The sequence below is a fragment of the Pinus tabuliformis genome, chromosome 7 (assembly GCF_031772625.1).
Source record: "Pinus tabuliformis cultivar Carrire ecotype Pingquan chromosome 7, CPIR1, whole genome shotgun sequence".
NCBI classification, from domain to species: Eukaryota; Viridiplantae; Streptophyta; class Pinopsida; order Pinales; family Pinaceae; genus Pinus; species Pinus tabuliformis.
The window spans coordinates 1,202,385,798-1,202,408,246 of record NC_142293.1 but is presented as its reverse complement, the minus strand read 5'-3'; the positions used below and the strand labels follow the sequence as shown (position 1 = coordinate 1,202,408,246).

Sequence of the window (22,449 nt, the reverse complement as noted above, 5' to 3'; positions counted from 1 at the left end):
TATGTGTTTGTAGGATGTGGTTTCTCCTTTCCCTATGAGTGGTTGTGAGCAGGATGTAATATATTCTTTCCCTGTTGGTGTTCTTGCATCATCCTACCCATGTAGTCCGGGACACATGGGAATTACCTCTCATCTGGCCAATGAGTTGGGAAAAGTGGTTTGGGACCATAGCACTACTGATGGACGCATTGTGTACTAACATACTCCCTATGTCTAGGTTGAATGATATTTCTTCAACTTGATCACATGGGATCAAGTCCGATTGGAGTTCACCCTATGATTATGTGGACTGACTTTTTTCAGTGGAGAGTGGCAAGGTCTTGTGACTCACTCTCAATCAATTCTTCTTTATTATTCATATCAGTGTTCACTAGAGCAGAGCAGAGATGAGATGAGATTCAAAGATGATTCATGGCGTCAAGATGACAGGTTGATCGATGATGATGGATGGATTGGCGGGTGGAGTTCTCCCTAGTTGAGAGGGAGTGTTAAAATTGGCAACTAGGGCCAAATTCCACTTTGGGCATCTCCTTTGGGAAAGATAATTGCAGCATTGAATTCCTCTTTTTGAGAGGGCCAAAAGGGACCTCAAGATCTTCAAATTTGAACAAGGAGAAGTGGGCTTTTGAATTTATGTTCTATCACAAGTAACTTAATAAGGAGGGCTTTTGGATAGATGTCTGGGGCGGCTGAGTTCCTGTAGAAGGTCAAAGGAGGGTTTGTCTTTGGGATTTCTTCTACATTAAGGCCGAGATTTTCCAAGAAGGACAGCCACAGGAATTAAGGAATTTTTGGGCTATGTGTATGGGTCTATTTGCTATTACAAGACCACATTCAAATACAATATATGAGGCCGAGTTTATATGTAGTCTTTGGGATGAAATCCTCCCCATCTGTCTCACCACACCTCTAATCAGCTGCTTCAGGAAAGGCCACAGTTCTGCACTTGTATAGATCAAGGAGTCGAATAGCCTATCTTGGATCCAGATCAGCCCTATGGACCAGCGAAGGGCAGTTTCTTATATGTTAGGGTTAACCGCAGTGGAATAGAGGTGTTTGAGGTAGGTTGAGTGAGACAACAGCAAATAGTATGCAGCCCTAACCAGACTGTAAGTATCTTCTGTTGACAATGTGCTGGGCCACTTTCATGTCTAAGGTTGGACTTTCAATTTAGCAAGTCATTTTGACTGTGATCTATTGTACTCTCTCTCTGCTGAACATTTGCTTTTAATAATAAGAAGATTTGATCAAGGGTTTTCCCTATCTTGGGGTTTTTCCATGGCTTAAGCCATATACTTGTGTTCTCTTGTCTTGGCTTGTCCTCTGATTCGATCGTACATGTTCTTTCTTAAGTTGCTATCAATGATAATGATTTAGTGCTAATAAAAGTGAAATGGTATAACATTTGGGCTTATATGGAATTTGAAGTAATTGTCTTAAGCAAAAACATGTTAACCTAAACTTAATACCATGCAAACAAAAGTTACCCTTAAATGCATTGAAGAGGACAAATGGGACAACAAAAATGACTCCATTGATACTCCAAATGAAGCTTGGGTAAAGATAGTAGCATTTGGTAAACACATTCAGATTCAAGAACACCAACTCGAAATCATCTCATTGCTTTGGACCATAAAAAATTTTCTTGCATTGAAAAACTCTCTCTCTAAGATTAAGATGATTCAACTCTTACATTTAGATTTGATCATTAAGAAAGATGATGATAAAATGATTTTTTCAATTCTTGCTAAAAGAGGAAATGTTATTCCTTTTCTGCATCCATTTTTCACTCTACTAGAGAGGCTTTTCTTAGTCAAGATACTACTTATAGAATGTCATATTTTGAGACATTTTGTGACTATCAAACTTGAAAGCAAGTAATCATTTCTACAAGTACCTTTAACAAGGGCGTTAATGGCACAACAAAAGCAAAGACCCAAGCATTCCAAGAACCAGCATCCTTGTAACAACAAACAAAACAAGGGTCAAACCTCCCAACATTCTCCTACTCCTAATGTAGATAACGGAGCTAAGTTAGAAGGCAAAAAGTTTGGAAAAAAAAATATCTTTCATGGGTGAGACGATCATATAGAAACCCATTGTTTTAAGATGATAGATGCACTACAAGGAATTTCTGAATTACAAAGAACAACAACATTCAGTTGGATCTCTCTCCCTCTACTTCTTCTAAAGGACATCCTCTTTGTACCTCTAGTTTCTCTTTCAATGCATCAACTTTTTGTCCATTCTAGAGCATCATATAAAATGGCTAATGATAAAGCCATATTTTTGCTCTTCATCTACTCTCCACCAGTGTAACACCAAACAAATATTTGTCGATGATGATAGGGCTATAGATGTTGTATGTTCGAGAATAGTTCAACTAGATGATGGTCACTTTAATGATGTATTATGCGTTCCAAATATATCCTACAACCTTCAATGTATCTATCAAATCACTCACTCTGGGGAAGGATCATTGTGGTATTTTTGCCCACCACATTGTAACTAACACATTAAAGGATCATAAGCATGTTGTAGTACAAGAAATCATTGATGGCATTACTAGGTTGTACTAGTTTGACAATTTAGGTCATCATCTCCTCTTTTTTTTTTGCTCATAATGATGATATGACCAATCTTTGGCACACATCAATACCTTCACAACGCTGATTTTTCCAAGTTTAAGTATTTCTGAACCTTCATTGATGACTTCTCCAAATGCAGTTGCATTTACTTCCTAAAACATCAAATTGATAATTTTGACATGTTTTTGGCCTTGTAGAAAAGCAATTTGATGATCAACTTCAAAAATTGAGAACAGATAATGCCATTAAAAATCTAGACGCCAAATTTAACACTCACTTGGCTGCATTAAGCATTCATATGCAATACATTGCTCCATGTACACCACTACCAAATGGTGTTGCAAAGACAAAGAAACACACCTTAAAGGAAATGGCTAATTGCATACTCAAATCAACGGAACTAACCTCTTGTTTTTGAGAAGTTATCAATTGTGCCAACTATGTAGTTAACCATGCTCTCACCAAGGCTTTAAAACATATAGCATTGAAAGAAGCATGGATTAACATTAAACCAAATGTAAGCTACCTTCATGTCTTTGGTAATGAAGCATGGGTGCATGTTCCTGGTGAGGACAAGAAAGTCCTACAACCTAAAACTAAAGCGCATTTTTGTTGGTTATTCAGAGAATGTAAAAGGCCATCAACTTCCTGACACTTGTATGAAATACTACATAAACCATTTTTAGAAGAGATGTCAACATTAATGAAGGTCTCTCAGCCTGCCTCCCTAATTCAACATTTATGCCATCTTTAGCAGGAGATCCATCTTTGACACAAATGTCATCTTCTTTCGCTTCTTCTTCTTTGCTTATCATATTTCTTCTATTCTAGATCATCCTCCTACAAAGGAGGATAGTGAGTCTATTGAACATGAACCTACACCAACTCCTCAACTTCCTTGATGCATCTCTTCAACAAGGTAAGTAGATGGGGATCTAGTCAATGATCCTTCTAATCAACATCAAACATGTTCCAATGAACTTCTTCTCTTTATCTAAGTTCTAGAAACTCCATATCCATAAACATATAAAGCTTCAATCCATCAAGAATGAGATGTAGCAACAAATTAAAAAATTTGAATTTTGTTTCTTGATGGTGAACAATACTTGGGATCTAATCCAACTTCCAAAACAAAGAAATTTTACAATGCAGATGGGTTTACTAGACTAAATATGCAGCAGATGGTAGTGTTAACAAATATAAGGCCCAATTTGTCACCAAAGGATTTTAACAAGTTCAATTCATTGGCTGCATTGAAACCTTTTCCCCCATTGCCAAAAAGAATTCCATCCACTTTGGCCTATCCCTTGCAACTTCATATTGAATGGAGGTCCATCAAATAAATAAAATCCACCTTATTGCATGGGAATCTACAAGAAAAAATTATATGGAACAACCTCAAAAGTCTGTTTAGAGTAACTTCAATCTTGTCTACTACCACAAGCAATCTCTTTATGGTGTCAAACAAGCTCGTTGAACTTGGTATTAAACAATGGACCAATTCCTCCTTGACTCCAATATTTTTAGATGCCACTTTGAACCTAATTTTGATAGCAACTGAGTCGGTGGTCATCTTCACATACTTATAAATTATGTTGATGACCTTTTATACTCACCAGTAGTGATCCCAAACTTTTGAACAATTGGAAATCAAGCCTTATGAAGAGATTGTACATGACAAACTTAAGACCCTTCAATTATTTTCTTGGCCTCCAATTTTTCCAAACAAAGGTATTTATCTTTCGCAACCTAAGTATCCATTTGAACTTCTTTACGACTTTCACATGGGCAATTGTAAACCAAATGCATCCTTCTAAACCGTTGCATATCAAGCCTTATGAAGATATTTGACATTATAGACTCAATACTTTTCAATTATTTTCTTAGCCTCCAACCTTTCCAAACCAAAGTATTTATCTTTGGAAACCTAAGTACATATGTGAACTTTTTTACGACTTTAACATCGACAATTGTAAACCAACCGCATCTCCCTTTCAATCTTGTGGAGTAAAACTCACGACCACCTCCACCTCACCCAAAGTGAATGTCACTTTGTATAGGGAGTTAGTCAAAAACCTTTGTATTTAGCCCACACACATCCTGAATGTCACTTTGTATAGGGAGTTAGTCAAAAACCTTTGTATTTAGCCCACACACATCCTAGCATATCCTTTATAATTGACTTCATTGCCCAATGCATGAAAGAACCCCACGAAAGTTGTTATTTTTCCTTAACCTCGACAATCTAGCCAATTATTACCTAGTAGATTCCTAGAAGTAATATTTAATTATTATACTACTCTACTGAATAAAAAGATACAACTTGGAATTTAACATAAACAATGGAAGCAAATTAACCCACACACCAATCTCACACATGCACACAAAGATTTGTTTCCCTTCAAACTAGTTCTACATTCAAATAACTTTAGAACTTACAAGGGCTTCCTTCCTAGCTAGGTTGCACGAAACGGGGAAACGGGTACGAATTTCTGAAACGGAAAGCGATATGAAACGCGACCTCCCCAAATTTTGGAAACGGGGAAACGCGAATATATATATATATATATATATATATATATTGAAAATATTTAAATATATATATATATATATATATATATATATATATGTGCAATCATAAAGCATAAATGATACATTATAATTTATTACACTTAAACATTAAGATTTAATTTACATCACATTTACTCATGAATGATCACATAATGAAAATAAAAATATCAGAATATCCAAAAGCAACCTTTATTATATATCCAAATCTCAAAACCAGCCTTTATTTATATTAATATATGAGGCTGCAAGTACAATAAAGACTATAAGGCTGCAAGAGAGAGATCCAAATCAGGATTTTCTGCATCCACATCCCATTCTTTAGAAGGACCAATGTTGTGTTGGGAGTCTTCTCCTACATAGTCGAACGACCTTAGCGCTCTTGATTAAATACAAGTTTCATACCCTAATACCCTACATGATCTTGATTATTGAGAGTTTCCCCTGCATAGAGGGCTTGGTTCTCTTGATTAAATACAAGTTCCATACCCTAGTACATGATAAAATCCAATGGAAACATTGCAATCCCCCCAATCCTGAAATCCTGAAAAACAGATAAGTCTACTGGATTTTGAGTTAGATCTAAAATTCTACTTTCTCCATATGAAATCCAATGAGGGCGAAACCACTCTCAAACATCTTGAGTCATTTCATGGTAATGTTAAAAATTTAAGTAAAAGGATGAAATGAAAAATAAAGGAGAATATCACTTTTACTTTAAGAATTTATCATTACCATGAACTGCATATGCCTCAAACTTGCTGATGAACTGCATATCAACACTAGGGCAAAAATTCACTTTTATAGCTTTAGACACACATCTAGAAGCAACTAGAAGTCACTAACATACCCTAAAAATAAATTAAAAAACAAATTAAAAAAAAACACAAGTTAATGAGGAAACGTGGGTCGTACGTGGCCACGTTTCCGTTTCAGGAAACGTGGCAATACGACCGGAAACGCGTTTCACGACCGTACCAAACGCGTTTCCGCATTTCGTACCAGTTTCTGTACGGAAACGGACCTCTGTACCACGTTTCCTGCAACATAGCTTCTTGGGATAATTGCCCACTGATGAAATACAAATACAATAAGGAACCCGAAGTTATCCCAATTGATCAATCCCCTCTGCAAATCTATCCTTCAATCTAGATTGTTGATCTATATTTGTCTCCCCTGGTGCCCCTTGCTCTCTTCCTCAAACCCTACACATGTGAATGGGAGTCCTTCTCCACCCAATCACTGAGATCTCACTCTCACTATGTCTTGTGCTCAATATGTGTCTTCTCCCTTAGCCTAGCTTTTGCTTTTAAAAGTTTGAGTTATTAACCAAATCCACAACCCTAATCTCCAAAGTGATTAACAATCACTTGAGAACAACGATTGAAATTCATCTAATTCACTAATGTAAATAACCTTTTCTTTTTATTAGATTAACTCATTTTATCTTATAATAGTCAATTACTTTAATTATTAAAGTAATTGCTAAGGCTAAAGATCAAGTAGGTGACTTCCACACACCTAGACACTTAGGCCTATGCAAAAATATCTACTCAAGCTACAAACATCAACAAAGGCCATTGGAAAGCAACAATGAGGATATTGTGGTATATCTGAGGTGAAAAGCAATTTGGTATCCAATATAGTTTAGGTGGATATCCTCTACTCGTTGGATTTACAAATGATAACTGATGATTGGAAGTCTACTACAAGTTATTCTCTTGATGTTAAAATTGGCAACTAGGGCCAAACTCCATGTGGGTCATTTTATTTATGGTAGCTAATATTTTTCTTGGATTCCTTTCATCGAGAGGTGTAGGATTGATCTGAAGATCATCTAATTCCAACATGTATTCATCGAGATATGAATTTATTTGTGTTATTTGACAATTTGTCAAGGTCGGCCAGTGACCAAATTACCCCAACTTATCCTCAACGTTGCATTATAAATAGAAGAGGTTTTCAAGTCATTGGACACACATCTCTTGTGATCTCTTTCCACTTGTTTTGGGTTTTGGTGGAAAGAGAGGTCTAGAAGAGAAGCCCTATACGTTGTCCTAGAGGAGACATCTAGCCGCAAATAAAGAAGACACCTAGCCGCAGTTGAAGGAGATCTGGCCGCAGTCAAGGAGGCCTCATACGCAAGCCTAATCTGCAGCAAAGGAAGGCTCCTATCCATGCAAGGGTAAGGCCTGATCCGCAGCTATTGAGGAGCCCTCATCCGCAGTCCAAACAAGGAGACCCAGCCGTTGTCATATCTAGACCTAGCCGATGTCATATCTAGCCCTAGCCACTGGCATAACAAGCCCTAGCTGCAGTCAAAAGGAAGTCTCCTATTCGTTGTCAAAGGAGGCTTAATCCACAGCTAGGAAGAGGCTCAATTCACAGTTCATGAAGGCCTTAAAGGAAGCCCTAATCCACTGAAAGGCGTAGCCCTTATCTGCAGCAAAAGCAAGGTCACCTAGCCGCAGACAAGAGAGTTTTAAATGCTATCCAGAAAAGGCCTATCCACAGCAAAGGAGGTTCAAATTTGTAGCTAGAAGGAGGCCCTAATAATGCAGTCTAAATAGAGGCCTCAAGACGCAGTTAAGAGAAACTCTAAGCCACTGCTAAAGGAGCCCTAACGCAGCATGAATTATTGTAGGTGACAGCGTTGTAATAAATGTTATCACTAGGCATAAGTTAAGGATTATTTGGGCCTGTTGGAAGAATCTGAAGCTACAGCGAGCGACTTTGCTAGGTTGCAAGCCATAGCAAGAAGATAAGGTTGTTCTGAGGTAGCATTGTCATGTACATTGATTTCAGGAGGCAGTGTGGATTAGGAGAGTCTCTCCTAGGTGGACTGCAGCCCTTGAAGTGCTTAGTTGACTGTCAGCGCGGAAGGTTACAGAGCTTCTTCTTGTGCTCTAACTAGAATTGCAGGAGCAAGCAATCAAAAGAATATTGCAACAGCATTGATGATCAACTAAAAGGATATGCTACAGTACTCTTCGTGATTGTTTGAAGTCTGTCGGTGTTGCATCCTAGAACAGTCATCATTGTCAAAATGATGGACTCACTGTTGTTGTCATACAATATCTGATTTGTATATTTGTACTATTTTTCTCTCTCTGCTAAACTATTGAAGAATATAAGAAGAATTGATTAAGGGTTTCCCAACATTGGGGTTTGTCCCTGGCTGGTGCCACATCTTGGGTCCTCTTGCCTTGGCTCGTCTTCTACTGTTTATGTTTATGTTCTATCTACACTTTACTATCATGCTGATGTGATTGTTAATCTGAATATTGACATTAGACTAATATGAAAAATTGAAATAAATTGCTCTAAGCATAGAACATACCTAAATTTAGCATGGTATCAGAGCTGAGGTGAAGACGAAGCCCAAGAAAGAGTGAAAGAGCAATCACAGAAGATAGTTGGACAAGGTCAAAGGCTCAATGGGTTCCTCATCCCACTTCCCGACTGAAGACAAGCTCCGTGAAAAGTCTGACTATCACGGATGGAAGATGTCTCTTGATCTGACATTGAAAGAACAAGAAGTGTTGGATTATGTGAAGGGTAAAATCCCTGAGCCTCCATTATATGCATCGGCTGCAACAAAGAACAAGTACACCAAGGGGGAAGTCAAAGCGAAGAAGATTATCAGAGATTCCATCGACAAGCGTCTGGTGGCTTACATCTCCAATCTAAACACCTCCAAGGAGATCTATGACAGATTGGTAAGTATGTTCAAGGTTAGTGATGTAAATAAAATTCTATTTCTTAAAAATAAGCTGAAGGATATTAATAAGGGCAAAGACGAGGATATTCAATTCTACTTCTTAAGGATCACTAAGATCAAGAATGATTTTCTATCGATTGGAGAAATCATATCTGACAGGGAACTTACTATCACTACCCTTGGAGGACTCCCACCCGAGTGGTATATATTTAGAACCACTATTCTCAATAATGATCGAATTCCAAGGTTTGAAGAACTGATGTCGTGGTGCATTCAAGAAGAAACCAAGATGGTGGAGCAAGAGATGACCTCTAATAGAGGCAACCCCATTGCTTTCTCGGCTCATGCCGAAAGGAGAAACAATGCACGGTCTAAAGGTCACTTCAATGGAAAGCCCGGATGTGAGGGTGGAAGGAAGGGCAGATGCTTTACTTGCAATAAGTTTGGCCATTATGCGAGGGAGTGTCCAAATAGAAGGGACACATCACATGATGAGGATCACAATCATTCCAGGGGCTACTTCAATGATCGAAGGAATGACAGGTACAATGGCAAAGGAAAAAGGAAAAAGGACATCAAGGAAATGGTCGAACCTCCAAGAAAGCCAGGAACTCCAGGTATGAAGAACCAAATGTTGTTTTTGATAAGCAAAAGGAGTATTATCTTATATCAGCCCTCTCCACTACCTCTCCTCTGGACTCTTTGGGAAATTGGCTTATTGATAGTGGTGCCTCAAGGCACTTCACCGGATACAAGGAAGCTCTCTCTAATCTGATAGAGAAGGAAACAAACTTGAAGATTATTCTTGGAGACAATGCCACCTATCCTGTAAAGGGTGTAGGGAATGTTACTCTTCAATTGGATCAGGGTAACTCGATTCATTTACAAGAAGTTCTTTATGTACCGAATCTCAAGAAGAACCTGGTGTCCATTTCAGCAATGGAAGACAAAGGTTACAAGGTGGCATTCATCGATGGAAAGGTACGTACTTGGAAAAGGAATTTTAAAGATGCTTTTACTCTTGGGTTCAGGGTTGGCACTTTGTATCAAGTTGTAGGAAGTCCATTGGGGACCATGTCGTGTGTCACATCTCTTTAATGGCACCGGAGGTCTGCCCATCTTCATTGTAAGGCCCAACCCGATGTGAGACAAATGGTGACAGGGATGCTTGAATTCAAAGAAGATCATGATTGTACACGTGCAAGATGTACCAAAGGAAAACTTACAAGGGGACCATTCCCCTCATGTAATAGCAAGACCACAGATGTGGAACAACCCGAGGGGCTTGAGATTGATGATAGGGAATCTCATGTATGCAGGTTGAAGAAAGCTCTCTATAGTTTGAAGCAAGCAACCTTGGCTTGGTATGAGAGGATTGATAGCTATCTGATGAATCTGAGATTCACTAAGAGTGAAGCCGATCCAAACAATTGCTTTAAGGTTTAGACCTCTCATATTGATACCTTATGAGGACGACCTCTTTCTGACAGGTACAGACCCTTTCATTTCCAAAAATAAGAGGGAGTTGGATTCCGAATTTGGAATGGTAGACTGCAAGCCTGTGACTGCCCCGATGGAGCTTAACTTTAAGAAGTTATGCGGTACTGTTGCCGACCTGATTTGGGAAATGCCTCTGAGTTTTGTCAACTCATAGTAGCATTGATGTTCTTGGTGAACTCTCGTCCGAATATATGTTTTGCAGTTAGCATGTTGAGCCAATATATGGTTGAGCCTCATCACATTCATTGGATTGGTGCCAAGAATCTTCTGAGATATCTTCGGGGCACAATCACTCATGGACTGAGATACACTGCTGGAAATGTGAGGTTGCATGGTTATACCGATGTTGATTGGGCAGGCACTGTGATCGATTACAAGAGCACTTTTGAGTGCTACTTCCCTTTGGATTCTGCTTTGATATCCTGGATGAGCAGGAAGCAGAAGTCGGTTGCTTTCAACATCACTGAGGCCGAATACATAGCTATGAGTATGGCCTCCCGTGAAGTTGTATGGTTAAGGAAACTCTTCAGTGCGCTGATTGGACACGTGTTGAATACCACCGTGATCTTCTATGACAACCAGAGTGGGATTCGATTTTTGGGGAATCTCGTGCTGTATGATCGCTCCAAGCATATAGACATCAGGTACCACTTTATCTAGGATATGGTATGACAAGGAGCAAGAAGGCTCCAACACATTGGGACTAATGTGCAGGTCACCAATATTTTGACGAAGCCCCTAGGAAAGGTCAAATTATTGACTTTCCAAGAACGAGTAGGAGTCGTGGCGAGACCCTCTCCTGAGGGTCCTGTATGATATGGACATTGAGCTCTGGGAGCTCTGGGGGGCTTGGGGGTACTTCTTGGAGCAATGAGCAACCATAGGGTGAGTGGTTCAGCCTTCCCCTAGTGGTTTGCTATGTAGGCAGGATGAGTGGTTCATCCTTCTCCTGCTGAGACACAATCATAGGGTGAGTGGTTCATCCTTCCCCTAGTGATTTGTTGTGTACAGGGTGAGTGGTTCAGCCTTCCCCTGGGATAACCTAGCGACATGTAGGCAAGATGAGTGGTTCATCTTTCTCCTGTTGAGACATCCTACCCAAGCAGTCTAGGACTGATGGGAAGTACCTCTCATCTGGCCAATGATCAAGGAAATGAGGACAGGGACCATAGTACTACCGATGAACGCGTCATGTACTACTATACTCCTTATGCTAGGATGATATTGATCTAGGATCAATTGGAACTGACTTCGGGTCAGTAAGAGTGGAATGAGACACTCTCTTTATTTGGAACTGATTTCTGATCAGTAAGAGTGGTATGAGACACTCTCTTTATTTGGAACTGATTTCGAATCAGTAATAGTGGTATGAGACACTCTCTTTATATGGGACTGACTTCGGGTTAGTAGAGAATGGTATGATACATTCTCAATCACTTCTTCTTCTTCATAGTTAAGCAAAGCAATGCAGAGCAGTGCACTGATGGCAGCGATAGTGCAGACAGACAGATGGATTAATAGATGGAGTTCTCCCTAGTTGAGAGGGAGTGTTAAAATTGGCGATTAGGGCCAAACTCCATGTGGGTCATTTTATTTATGGCAAATGATATTTTTCTTGGATTCCTCTCATCGAGAGGTGTAGGATTGATCTAAAGATCATCCGATTCTGACATGTATTCATGGAGATATGAATTTATTTGTGTTATTTGACAATTTGTCAAGGTCGCAGCGACCAAATTACCCCAACTTATCCTCAACATTGCATTATAAATAGTGCGGACAGACAAATGGATTAATAGATGGAGTTCTCCCTAGTTGAGAGGGAGTGTTAAAATTGGCAACTAGGGCCAAACTCCATGTGGGTCATTTTATTTATGGCAGCTGATATTTTTCTTGGATACCTCTCATCGAGAGGTGTAGGATTGATCTAAAGATCATCTGATTCCAACATGTATTCATGGAGATATGAATTTATTTGTGTTATTTGACAATTTGTCAAGGTCGGCCAGTGACCAAATTACCCCAACTTATCCTCAACATTGCATTATAAATAGAAGAGGTCTTCAAGTCATTTGACACACATCTCTTGATATCTCTCTCCACTTGTTTTGGGTTTTGGTGGAAAGAGAGGTCTAGAAGAGAAGCCCTATACCTAAGTTGCAGGAAACGCAGAAACAGGGTCCGTTTCCGTACGGAAACGAAACGGAAACGCGTTTCCGCGTACCGTACGGCCTGGAAACGCATTTCCGGCCGTACGGCCACGTTTCCCGAAACGGAAACTTGGCCGTACGGCCGGAAACGCGTTTCCAGGCTGTCTGTGCCACGTTTCCCCCAAAAAAACACTTTTTTTTTAATTTTTTTTTTTTTTTTAATTTGTTTTTAATTTTTTTTAGGGTTTCCAGGTAGTAAATGTGATGTAAATTTAATCTTAATGTTTAAATGTTTATGTAAGTAAATGTATCATTCATGCTTTATGATTGCACATATATATAATAATAATTTTTAAATATTTTTAAGATATATATATATATATATATATATATATATATATATATATATATTATTATATATATTCGCGTTTCCCCGTTTCCAAAATTTGGGGAGGTCGCGTTTCGTTTCGCTTCCCCGTTTCGTTTCGCTTCCCCGTTTCGTTTCGCTTCCGCGTTTCCCCGTTTCGTGCAACTTAGCCCTATACGCTATCCTAGAGGAGACATCTAGCCACAGAGAGAAGGCACCTAGCCGCAGTTGGATTCCTCTCATCGAGAGGTGTAGGATTGATCTAAAGATCATCCAATTCTGACATGTATTCATGGAGATATGAATTTATTTGTGTTATTTGACAATTTGTCAAGGTCGCAGCGACCAAATTACCCCAACTTATCCTCAACATTGCATTATAAATAGTGCGGACAGACAAATGGATTAATAGATGGAGTTCTCCCTAGTTGAGAGGGAGAATTAAAATTGGCAACTAGGGCCAAACTACATGTGGGTCATTTTATTTATGGCAGCTGATATTTTTCTTGGATACCTCTCATCGAGAGGTGTAGGATTGATCTAAAGATCATCTGATTCCGACATGTATTCATGGAGATATGAATTTATTTGTGTTATTTGACAATTTGTCAAGGTCGGCCAGCGACCAAATTACCCCAACTTATCCTCAACATTGCATTATAAATAGAAGAGGTCTTCAAGTCATTTGACACACATCTCTTGATATCTCTCTCCACTTGTTTTGGGTTTTGGTGGAAAGAGAGGTCTAGAAGAGAAGCCCTATACGCTATCCTAGAGGAGACATCTAACCACAGAGAAAGAAGACACCTAGCCGCAGAGAAAGAAGACACCTAGCCGCAATTGAAGGAGATCTAGCCGCAATCAAGGAGGCCTCATACACAAGCCTAATCTGCGGCAAAGGAAGGCGCCTATCCCTGCAAGGGTAAGGCATGATCCGTAGCTATTGAGGATCCCTCATCTGCAGTCCAAACAAGGAGGCCTAGCCGCTGTCATATCTAGACCTAGCCGTTGTCATATCTAGACCTAGTTGTTGTCATAACTAGCCCTAGCCGTAGTCAAAAGGAAGTCTCCTATTCATTGTCAAAGGAAGCTTAATCCACAGCTAGGAAGAGGCTTAATTCACAGTTCATGAAGGTCTTAAAGGAAGCCCTAATCCGCTAAAAGGTGCAGCCCTTATCCGCAGCAAAAGCAAGGTCACCTAGCCGCAGACAAGAGAATTTTAGACGTTGTCCAGAAGAGGCCTATCCACAGCAAAGGAGCTTCAAATTCATAGCTAGAAGGAAGCCCTAATAACGCAGTCTAAAGAGAGGCCTCAAGACGCAGTTAAGAGAAACTCCAAGCCACTGCTAAAGGAGCCCTAACGCAGCATGAATTGTTGTAGGTGACAGCGTTGTAATAAAGGTTATGACTAGGCATGAGTTAAGGATTTATTTGGGCCTGTTGGAAGAATCTGAAGCTACAACTAGCTGCTTTGCTAGGCTACAAGCCATAACAAGCAGCTAAGGTTGTTCTGAGGTAGCATTGTAGTGTACATTGATTTCAGGAGGCAGCGTGGATTAGGAGAGTCTCTCCTAGGTGGATTGCAGCCCTTGAAGGGCTTAGTTGACTGACAGCGTGGAAGGTTACAGGGCTTCTTCTTGTGCCCTAACTAGAATTGCAGGAGCAGGCAATCAGAAGAATATTGCAGCAGCATTGATGATCAACTAAAAGGATATGCTACAGTGCTCTTCATGAGTGTTTGAAGTCTGTCAGTGTTGCATCCTAAAACAGTCATCATTACCAGAATGATGGATTCATTGTTGCTATCATACAATATCTGATTTGTATATTTGTACTATTTTTCTCTCTCTGCTGAACTATTGAAGAATATAAGAATAATTGATCAAGGGTTTCCCCACATTGGGGTTTGTCCTTGGCTAGTGCCACATCTTGTGTCCTCTTGTTTTGGCATGTCTTCTACTGTTTATGTTTATGTTCTATCTACACTTTACTATCATGCTAATGTGATTGCTAATTTGAATATTGACATTGGACTAATATGAAAAATTGAAGTAAATTGCTCTAAGCATAGAACATACCTAAATTTAACACTTGACCTTGGATTAGACTTGTCACTTGGACATGCAAGAAACAAAATGCCCTTTCTTTTGCTTTAGCAAAAGCAGAGTAATGAGCAGCAATTTGCACAAACCAAGAATCTCCTTAGCTTAGATATATTCCTTTCAAAGTTTGCATTCCCACAATTCCATCCAACCACAATATGGTTGGATATTCAAGGTGCCATTTTGTTGATAATGTAACTAGTTTTGGTCTTCATAATTGTCATTGTACTCATTTCAATATGTATCCTATGTAACAAACAAGAGAAGAAAAGAAAAGTAATTATTATTAAATCATCGGTTTCATGCTCATTATTGATGGTCTTCTAGGTAAAAACATGTTCTTCATGCTTCTAGGGTTTGTTAGGTCTTAGGATTTATTGTCATGAGTCAAAAGAGTCAACATCATGTTTATAATACCATTTCAAGTAAAATGTAATTGTAAAAAGAATTAATTTTGAGTCTAGAAAGTCCTGGAAATTCAAAAAGTACAAGTTGGCCCTGGCAGTTACAAGTCGGCCTAAAGGAGGGAATTCGACCCCTTGGAAAGGTTATATAAAGTTTGACCTCATTTACCACTCACTCACTCATGAAGTTTGATCTCTCAAGAAAGAATTTGATTTGTAGCTAGGAAGCTAGAGAAAGGAAGAGCGAAGGTCTAGGAGAAGAAACAAGGATGAAATATCTTGTTTTGGGGCTCTATCTCTCTCACACATGTGAAGTTCTAGGGTTTCTGGTGTTGTAAAAGGAGGCTGAAGTTGCAATTCTGAGTTGCAGTAATACGAAATGCGTAATTGTGTAGCCAGAATGGAAGAATACCCTACCTTGACTTCGTTGACCTTAGGAATTGTCTTGATCTAGGAAGGTCTCAGGAGGAACCTAAATTAGGGTTTCTATGGAAGCTGCAACTGCAAGGCCGAAATTGCAAGGTCGAAGTTGCAGGACGTGTTGAGTATTGAAGTTGGCAAGTCAAAGATGTAGTTTGAAGCTGGTTGGTGTAGAATCAAGGAAAGACTTGTTGGAGGGTTGACTTGGTACTTGGAGACAGACTTGGTCTACGGTTTGGGTCTTCGTGTCTCAATTGAAGCAGATTTTATAAAAAGAGAAGGGTTTTTTGGGTTTCCCACTTGGAGGGGTTTTTCCCTAGCTGAGAACCTAATTTTTGTGTCCTCTATTATTACCATTTCATTCTTGATATTTATTTGATGAAAATATCTAACTAAAGAACATCAAGAAGATTAATAAAGTTCACAAGCAAATATTAAAGTTAAGGAAAATAAGAATTAATAAGCTACCACTTTACATTTTCAAACATGGTATTAGAGCTAAGGTGAACAAGGAAGGCAGCTAGAAGGACACTAGAAGAAATTACTTGTCAAGGGGAAGGAAAAACGAAACTCTAAAGGAAAGTTCAAGAATAATTTTCTCTTGAAAGAGATCTAGCTGAAGACTCATTGGTAGACCTCTTTAAAGGAAGAATCAAAGGATCTTATCATTCAGCACTCTTGGAAGTTGTTCAAAGATCTTGAAAGAATCAAAAAGGTTGAGTATTAGAGCTAAGGTGAACAAGGAAGGCAGCTGGAAGGACACTAGAAGAAATTACTTGTCAAGGGGAAGGAAAAACGAAACTCTAAAGGAAAGTTCAAGAATGATTTTCTCTTGAAAGAGATCTAGCTGAAGACTCATTGGTAGACCTCTTTAAAGGAAGAATCAAAGGATCTTATCATTCAGCACTCTTGGAAGTTGTTCAAAGATCTTGAAAGCGTCAAAAAGGTTGAAGATATCTCGATTATCAAGTAAGTATTACATCATGGCTGAATCTACGGGTCATATGGTTTCTTTCTGCAAGGAGATAAATAAGATCATTGGAGCATCAAATTATCTAGCATGTAAGAAAAGGGTTGACCTAATACTCAAAGAACAAGAAGTAATGGAATATGTTACTAGGGAAATTACTGAACCTAGCAAAGACAAGACACAAGAACTAGCGAAGTACAAGAAAAGGGAAGTAAGGGCTCAAAGGATCATAGTTGAATCCATTAAAGATTCTCTTGTTCCATTCATTGCAAATTTAAAGACTTCCAAGGCTATGTATGACAAAGTAGTGAATTTGTATTCGATGTATTTGCAAAACAAGTTATAGAGAATGAAGAAATCAAAGGATGAGGATATGGTATCCTTTCTCATGAAAGTCTCTCAGCTAAGAGACCATCTGCAAGGACTTGGGGAAACAATATTTGACTCAGAAGTGACCATTTGTGTACTAAATGCACTGCCACCCGAATGGAGCAGCTTTGCAACAAAACAAGCATCTACTCCAAGAAAGATTCAACTCCTTTTGATGAGTTGTGGGCTCAATGCATTCTAGAAGAATCAAGGATCAAGGTAAGAGATAACATTGGATCACATGAACAGTGTCAAGCCTTTCTAGCCCGAGTCAAGAAGCTAAAGAAAGGAAAGTTTGGAAAGTCCAAGAATAAAGACATGTGCAAAGTTCAATGCTTTAAGTGCAATGAGTTTGGACATTATAAGAGGGACTATCCAAGCCAACAGAACAACAAATGAAAGGAAAGGAGTAAGGGCCATGTAGGCGAGGAAATGGGAGAACCTGAGAAGAAGTCGAAGAAGGAAGAAGTGAAGGATCTTTACTATTAGAAAAGGCATCTTGGTTGGTTCTTGGTAAAATTGGCCTTTTCTTTAGGATAACATGCATTGTTTAGAAAAGTTTTGATTTTGCATAACATCATAGAGAGAAGCATGTGATAGTTGCATAAGTAGAGTCTACTTGGTTAAGTTGCTTTGTAGAAGTCATCTAGACCATTTTTTCATAATGTTCATCCAAGCATTATCTAACATTATGTAAGAGGTTGTCATATTGCTCAAAAGTATCATCGTGATCTTGGAAGAACCATCATTATGGAAGGTCCTTGGGTGAAGCGCTATGGCAAAGTTAGTATACATTCCATGTAATGTGGAAATAATATCCGTAAAGGGATGATGCAATGCAATGGGTCAGGACATAGGCTCATTATGAGACATATAACTAGATGATGGAGTAAGAAGCATAGGAATGCACATTAAAAGAGACTCTTGGATAAGATTCATTTGAGTAGAATCTGGTAACATGCTTAGTATGATTATATGATGTTTAAAGAAATGAAGTTGACTTACTTAAGAATGTATAAAAGATTAATACTTTCTCTAGAATATGTAAATTATTAAATAATAACTAACATCCAGTATAATCTCCAGAAGAAAAGTTGTAACTTGGTAAGCAAGTACGATCCTTGGGCACTCTGATGCATGAAGGAAGATTCACATAAAGATGGACCATGAGGATGTTGATGGAACGAGAAGGTCATCATGATGAGGTAAGTTTGATTTTCATTATTGGTCATCTGGTTAACATATTATTTTGCTACCTGGAAGGATGTTGCAGGAATTCATCATAACAGTTGAGGCAAGTTCAATTGTATGGATGAAAATGTATGAAGAATGTTGAGAGTAGCTCAACATATGGTACCTGGCAACTGTGAAGTCAAGATATGTCCATCTTGGGATTAAAAGGTAGAAGTGTGACAAGATAACCTGAAGGTCAAAGAAGATCACTTTATGAAGAAGCTATGATAAGCTAGAAGATTTGGAAAGGCTCAATACAATGCCTTCATCTATGATGACGAAGATGGAAGTGATGAGCAAGAAGAATGAGATGGAACTCGTCACAAGATTGAAGAGTGAAGATGGCTCCATGATAGCTCGAAAAGAAGCATGCTCAATACGATGAGATGCGGAGAAAAGGGGGAGCCAGGCAACTATGAAGAACCAGTAACTGGTACTCTTATGAAGACAAGTTATAAGGCTTGTGATGTTGACTTCCCAAATAGAAAGGAAGTTTGGATCTCCTCTAGTTTTGAAGAGGGAGTAAAAGGAGTCCACTTGAATAGGCGCAGTGATCTATTCTCTAGTCAAAAAAGAGAATAGGGATGTCCTCTCTAGTTGACAAGGAGTGATGTTGGACATCACATGTGCATTCTCTTCTTCAGGTGATGAAGAGAGAATGACGGAGGATTAGATAACCATTTGTGGTTTCCTTGAGGATAAAACATCCAAGAAAGAAAATGTACTGACACTCTTTGAGGATGTGACAGGTATCCAAGAGAAGAGTGGTTGAAGAGAACCGATATTCTTTGAGGACTCAAGTATGGAGATCCAAGATAAGAATACTCCTAAAAGAACATACCTTCTAGACATTCAGATGGGGTATGTGCCTTGTAGAGGTAGTGTGGTATCACACGTAAAACCTCCCAGCATAATGATTTTGAATAAAGAAGAGATTATCTATTTAGGCCTCAAAGATAGTGTTGGTCATAATGATGATGCTTACAGTTTGCCTTATCAATCTGTCTCTTCTTATAACAACTCTTCAGATTTGGGAATGATGTTGTATTGGTTGTACAATTATGAATACCTCCATAGTTAAGACAGAGTGTTGAAAATGTCAATAGTTTCAATCTTCATAATTTTTATTGTACTCATTTCAATATGTATCCTATGTAACAAACCAAAGAAAAAAAGAAAAAGTTATTATTATTAAGGCATGCGTTTCATGCTCAATATTGATGGTCTTCTAGGTAAAAGCATGTTCTTCATGCTTCTAGGGTTTGTTAGGTCTTAGGATTTATTGTCATGAATCAAAGGAGTCAACACCATGTTTATAAGACCCTTGTGGGTAAAATGTAATTGTAAAAAGAATTATTTTTTAGTCTAGAAAGTCTTGTAAACTCCAAAAGTACAAGTCGGCCCTGGCTGTTACAAGTCAGCCTAAAGGAGGGAATTCAACCCCTTGGAAAGGCTATATAAAGAAATATAGGGGTGAAATGCCAGCTTGAATATTTCTATCACAATATACATCTCCAAATGCTGGGCAATGACAGCTACAACTGACCTGTAACGAAGATTAGTAGCAACCATACAATTCTCGAAATACTGAGTAATGACAGGCACAGCTATAACTGTTTTTTAATTAAAATTCCTAACACACCATACAACTAACTGATTTAACACATTGGAAGCATAATAAAAATGAAAACAAATAGAGATACCAAAACCACACAGAACATATATCATTAGAGAATGCATGAGTTCAGATCCAAATATACTGACTCTTTGGAAATGAACGTAGGAAAAGATAAATTATGGCATAGAATACTGCTGCAAAATGGGAATATCAAAGCTAAAAAGAAGAGGGAATCATAAAATCAGAAAATTACAAGGCCAGATTTAAATGTAGTAATTTCAAAAATGTGTACAGCTTTATGCCTTGTGTTATGTAGTTCAACGAGAAGTCAGATAGGCACTTACAATTTAAGAGCATATTTTTCAAGCTCTTTCATTGTTTTAGTTGTATGTGTATTGATAGGTACAGCACAAAGATAGCCAGTGTCTCCATAGTACCTACCAGTCCAGTTGACTGTGGACATCCCCAATGGAGGGCACGTGCCTAAGTATGGATTGGGCAGGTGCCGGCACCACACTACGTTGGTCATTCAAACAATGTTATTCTATGGACAATTTTGCTCTTGCAGGTCTACTGTATGGCATGATAGTTGACCTAATTTTTTTCTATTATTTTGAATTGAACAATTATGAATAGACATAATTTACAAAACCAATGGAGCAGCAAAGGAATTAACTTTCAGGTAAAACCTACATTCTGCAAACAACAAAAGTCAAGAGGTCTCTACAGTAGGAAATAAATAAAGTACAAGATCATAAATACTAATTAAAAAAGATGAAAAGAACTATGTACCCCAAATCATTGATTAACCTCTTGAAAAACATCTACATATTACAGATGCAGATCAAGTACTTTATGCTCTAAAGTCAAACTGCCAGCATCTTTCAAATGTTTAATATTGACAGAAAACAACATGAAACCGTTCAAGCTGTTAGTGTCATGCCTACAAAATCATTTCTTGCAAAAGCACACTGAAATAAGCCTTTCCACTATAAATCAAAACTGGGCCAATCTGAAAATTATAAAAAGACAATTTAGAAGCATATCCTACCCACGGGCCACAGGTGTGTGGTCTAGCAGCAAGTTGCCAGGCGATCAAACTGTATTGAGGCTGAGACCTGGGTTCAAAACCCCTTCAGTGGGTGTGGATGAGACCAGGTATAACTCCTGGGTGACTTTAATGTATAGAAACATCCATAAAAGCATGGACACTTAGTCTAAGGACAGTTGGAAGCAGTATTTTCAGAAAAGGGAAAAAAAAAAAAAGCATATACAAACCTTGTTCACCGGTTTCCCTCCAGGTCCAGTCTGTTTGGTAACAAGAATTTGTCCTAGCATCTTCCCTGCATATTACACCAACAACTATACACGTTAGTACTAAACAATACAATAAAAATGAATACTGCCAACTATTCGTACAAACTACTGCAAATTGAAATTTGAAACAAAAGATTGTAGGACAGAGATAAATAGGGCCATCCCAAAACATACAAACTAAAGACTTGCAAAGGACAAACATTGCACAACTGCAGGCACATGACCCTGAATTCTGTTATTGAGATGGATCATGACATGCAGTCAATCTGTAACTGGGCATGTATGTGAACAATGTCCCTACCCATAAGTTCCATCAGCCTTGCCCATTTAAAACAATGAAAACAAAAACAAAATACAAACATTCAAAAATAAAGAAAAACCTATCTTGCAAAAAGAAAGGAAACAGAACGTATTCTGCCTATGTTTCTTCATATGTGATCTTTTATTTTCTCTCAGCACAACAGCCAAGGAAATGAGCATATCATTACAGATCTCAAGGTCATCATTCGGGATTGGCCCCCTTTGTATGGTCCCAACCTTGGTTCATTAAATGGCAGTGAAATTGGGAAAGGCAAGGAGGCTCGAGTATTTCAGTGGGGTTCCAGAACAACAATGGAGCATTATGGTCGTCGACAAGCATGATTTATGACGCACTCAATTTGTCATATATGCTCTTTATTCACATGACATGAGAGGTTCAAGGGCAGTAACTTGTCTAACTAGGGACTCTCTTTTGGGTAGGGTTCCTATGAATGAGTTTGCCAGGGTCAGGTCGATTTGGATTAGTAGCCTAGCTCCTCTCCCTAGAGATATCTGCATCGAAGAATGTTCTTTCCCCCAAGCTCATCACAATTTGTTATTCACAGCAACTCAGTTGGAGACCTCCACCAGGGTGTGTGTATCAGCATTATTCGATATTCAACAATTGGGGAGCTAATCTTTCTATGTATGATTTTAATGTTCACACCAGAGCTCTCCATATTCCTCTCCATGACCACTCTGAGGATGCATTCTACATTCAATAGATAGATCCAAATTTAGTGGAACTTCATTGGACCTATCACAATGTAATCAATATTCAACAGTTGGGGAGATCATCCTCCTGGGCGATTTTAATGCACA

General features: G+C 38.6%; 1 protein-coding gene across 3 annotated transcripts in view; it reads right to left on the bottom strand.

Annotated features, from left to right (window-relative positions):
- The window catches only part of LOC149251726 (ATP citrate lyase (ACL) family protein), a 330,905-nt gene that overhangs the window by 175,880 nt on the left and 132,576 nt on the right, over nucleotides 1-22,449 (bottom strand). For all 3 annotated transcript variants that reach the window (XM_089459549.1, XM_089459548.1, XM_089459550.1), the window contains exon 4: nucleotides 21,289-21,353. In XM_089459549.1, the coding sequence (XP_089315675.1) occupies nucleotides 21,289-21,353 (65 nt within the window). The remainder of the gene's footprint in view (nucleotides 1-21,288; nucleotides 21,354-22,449) is intronic.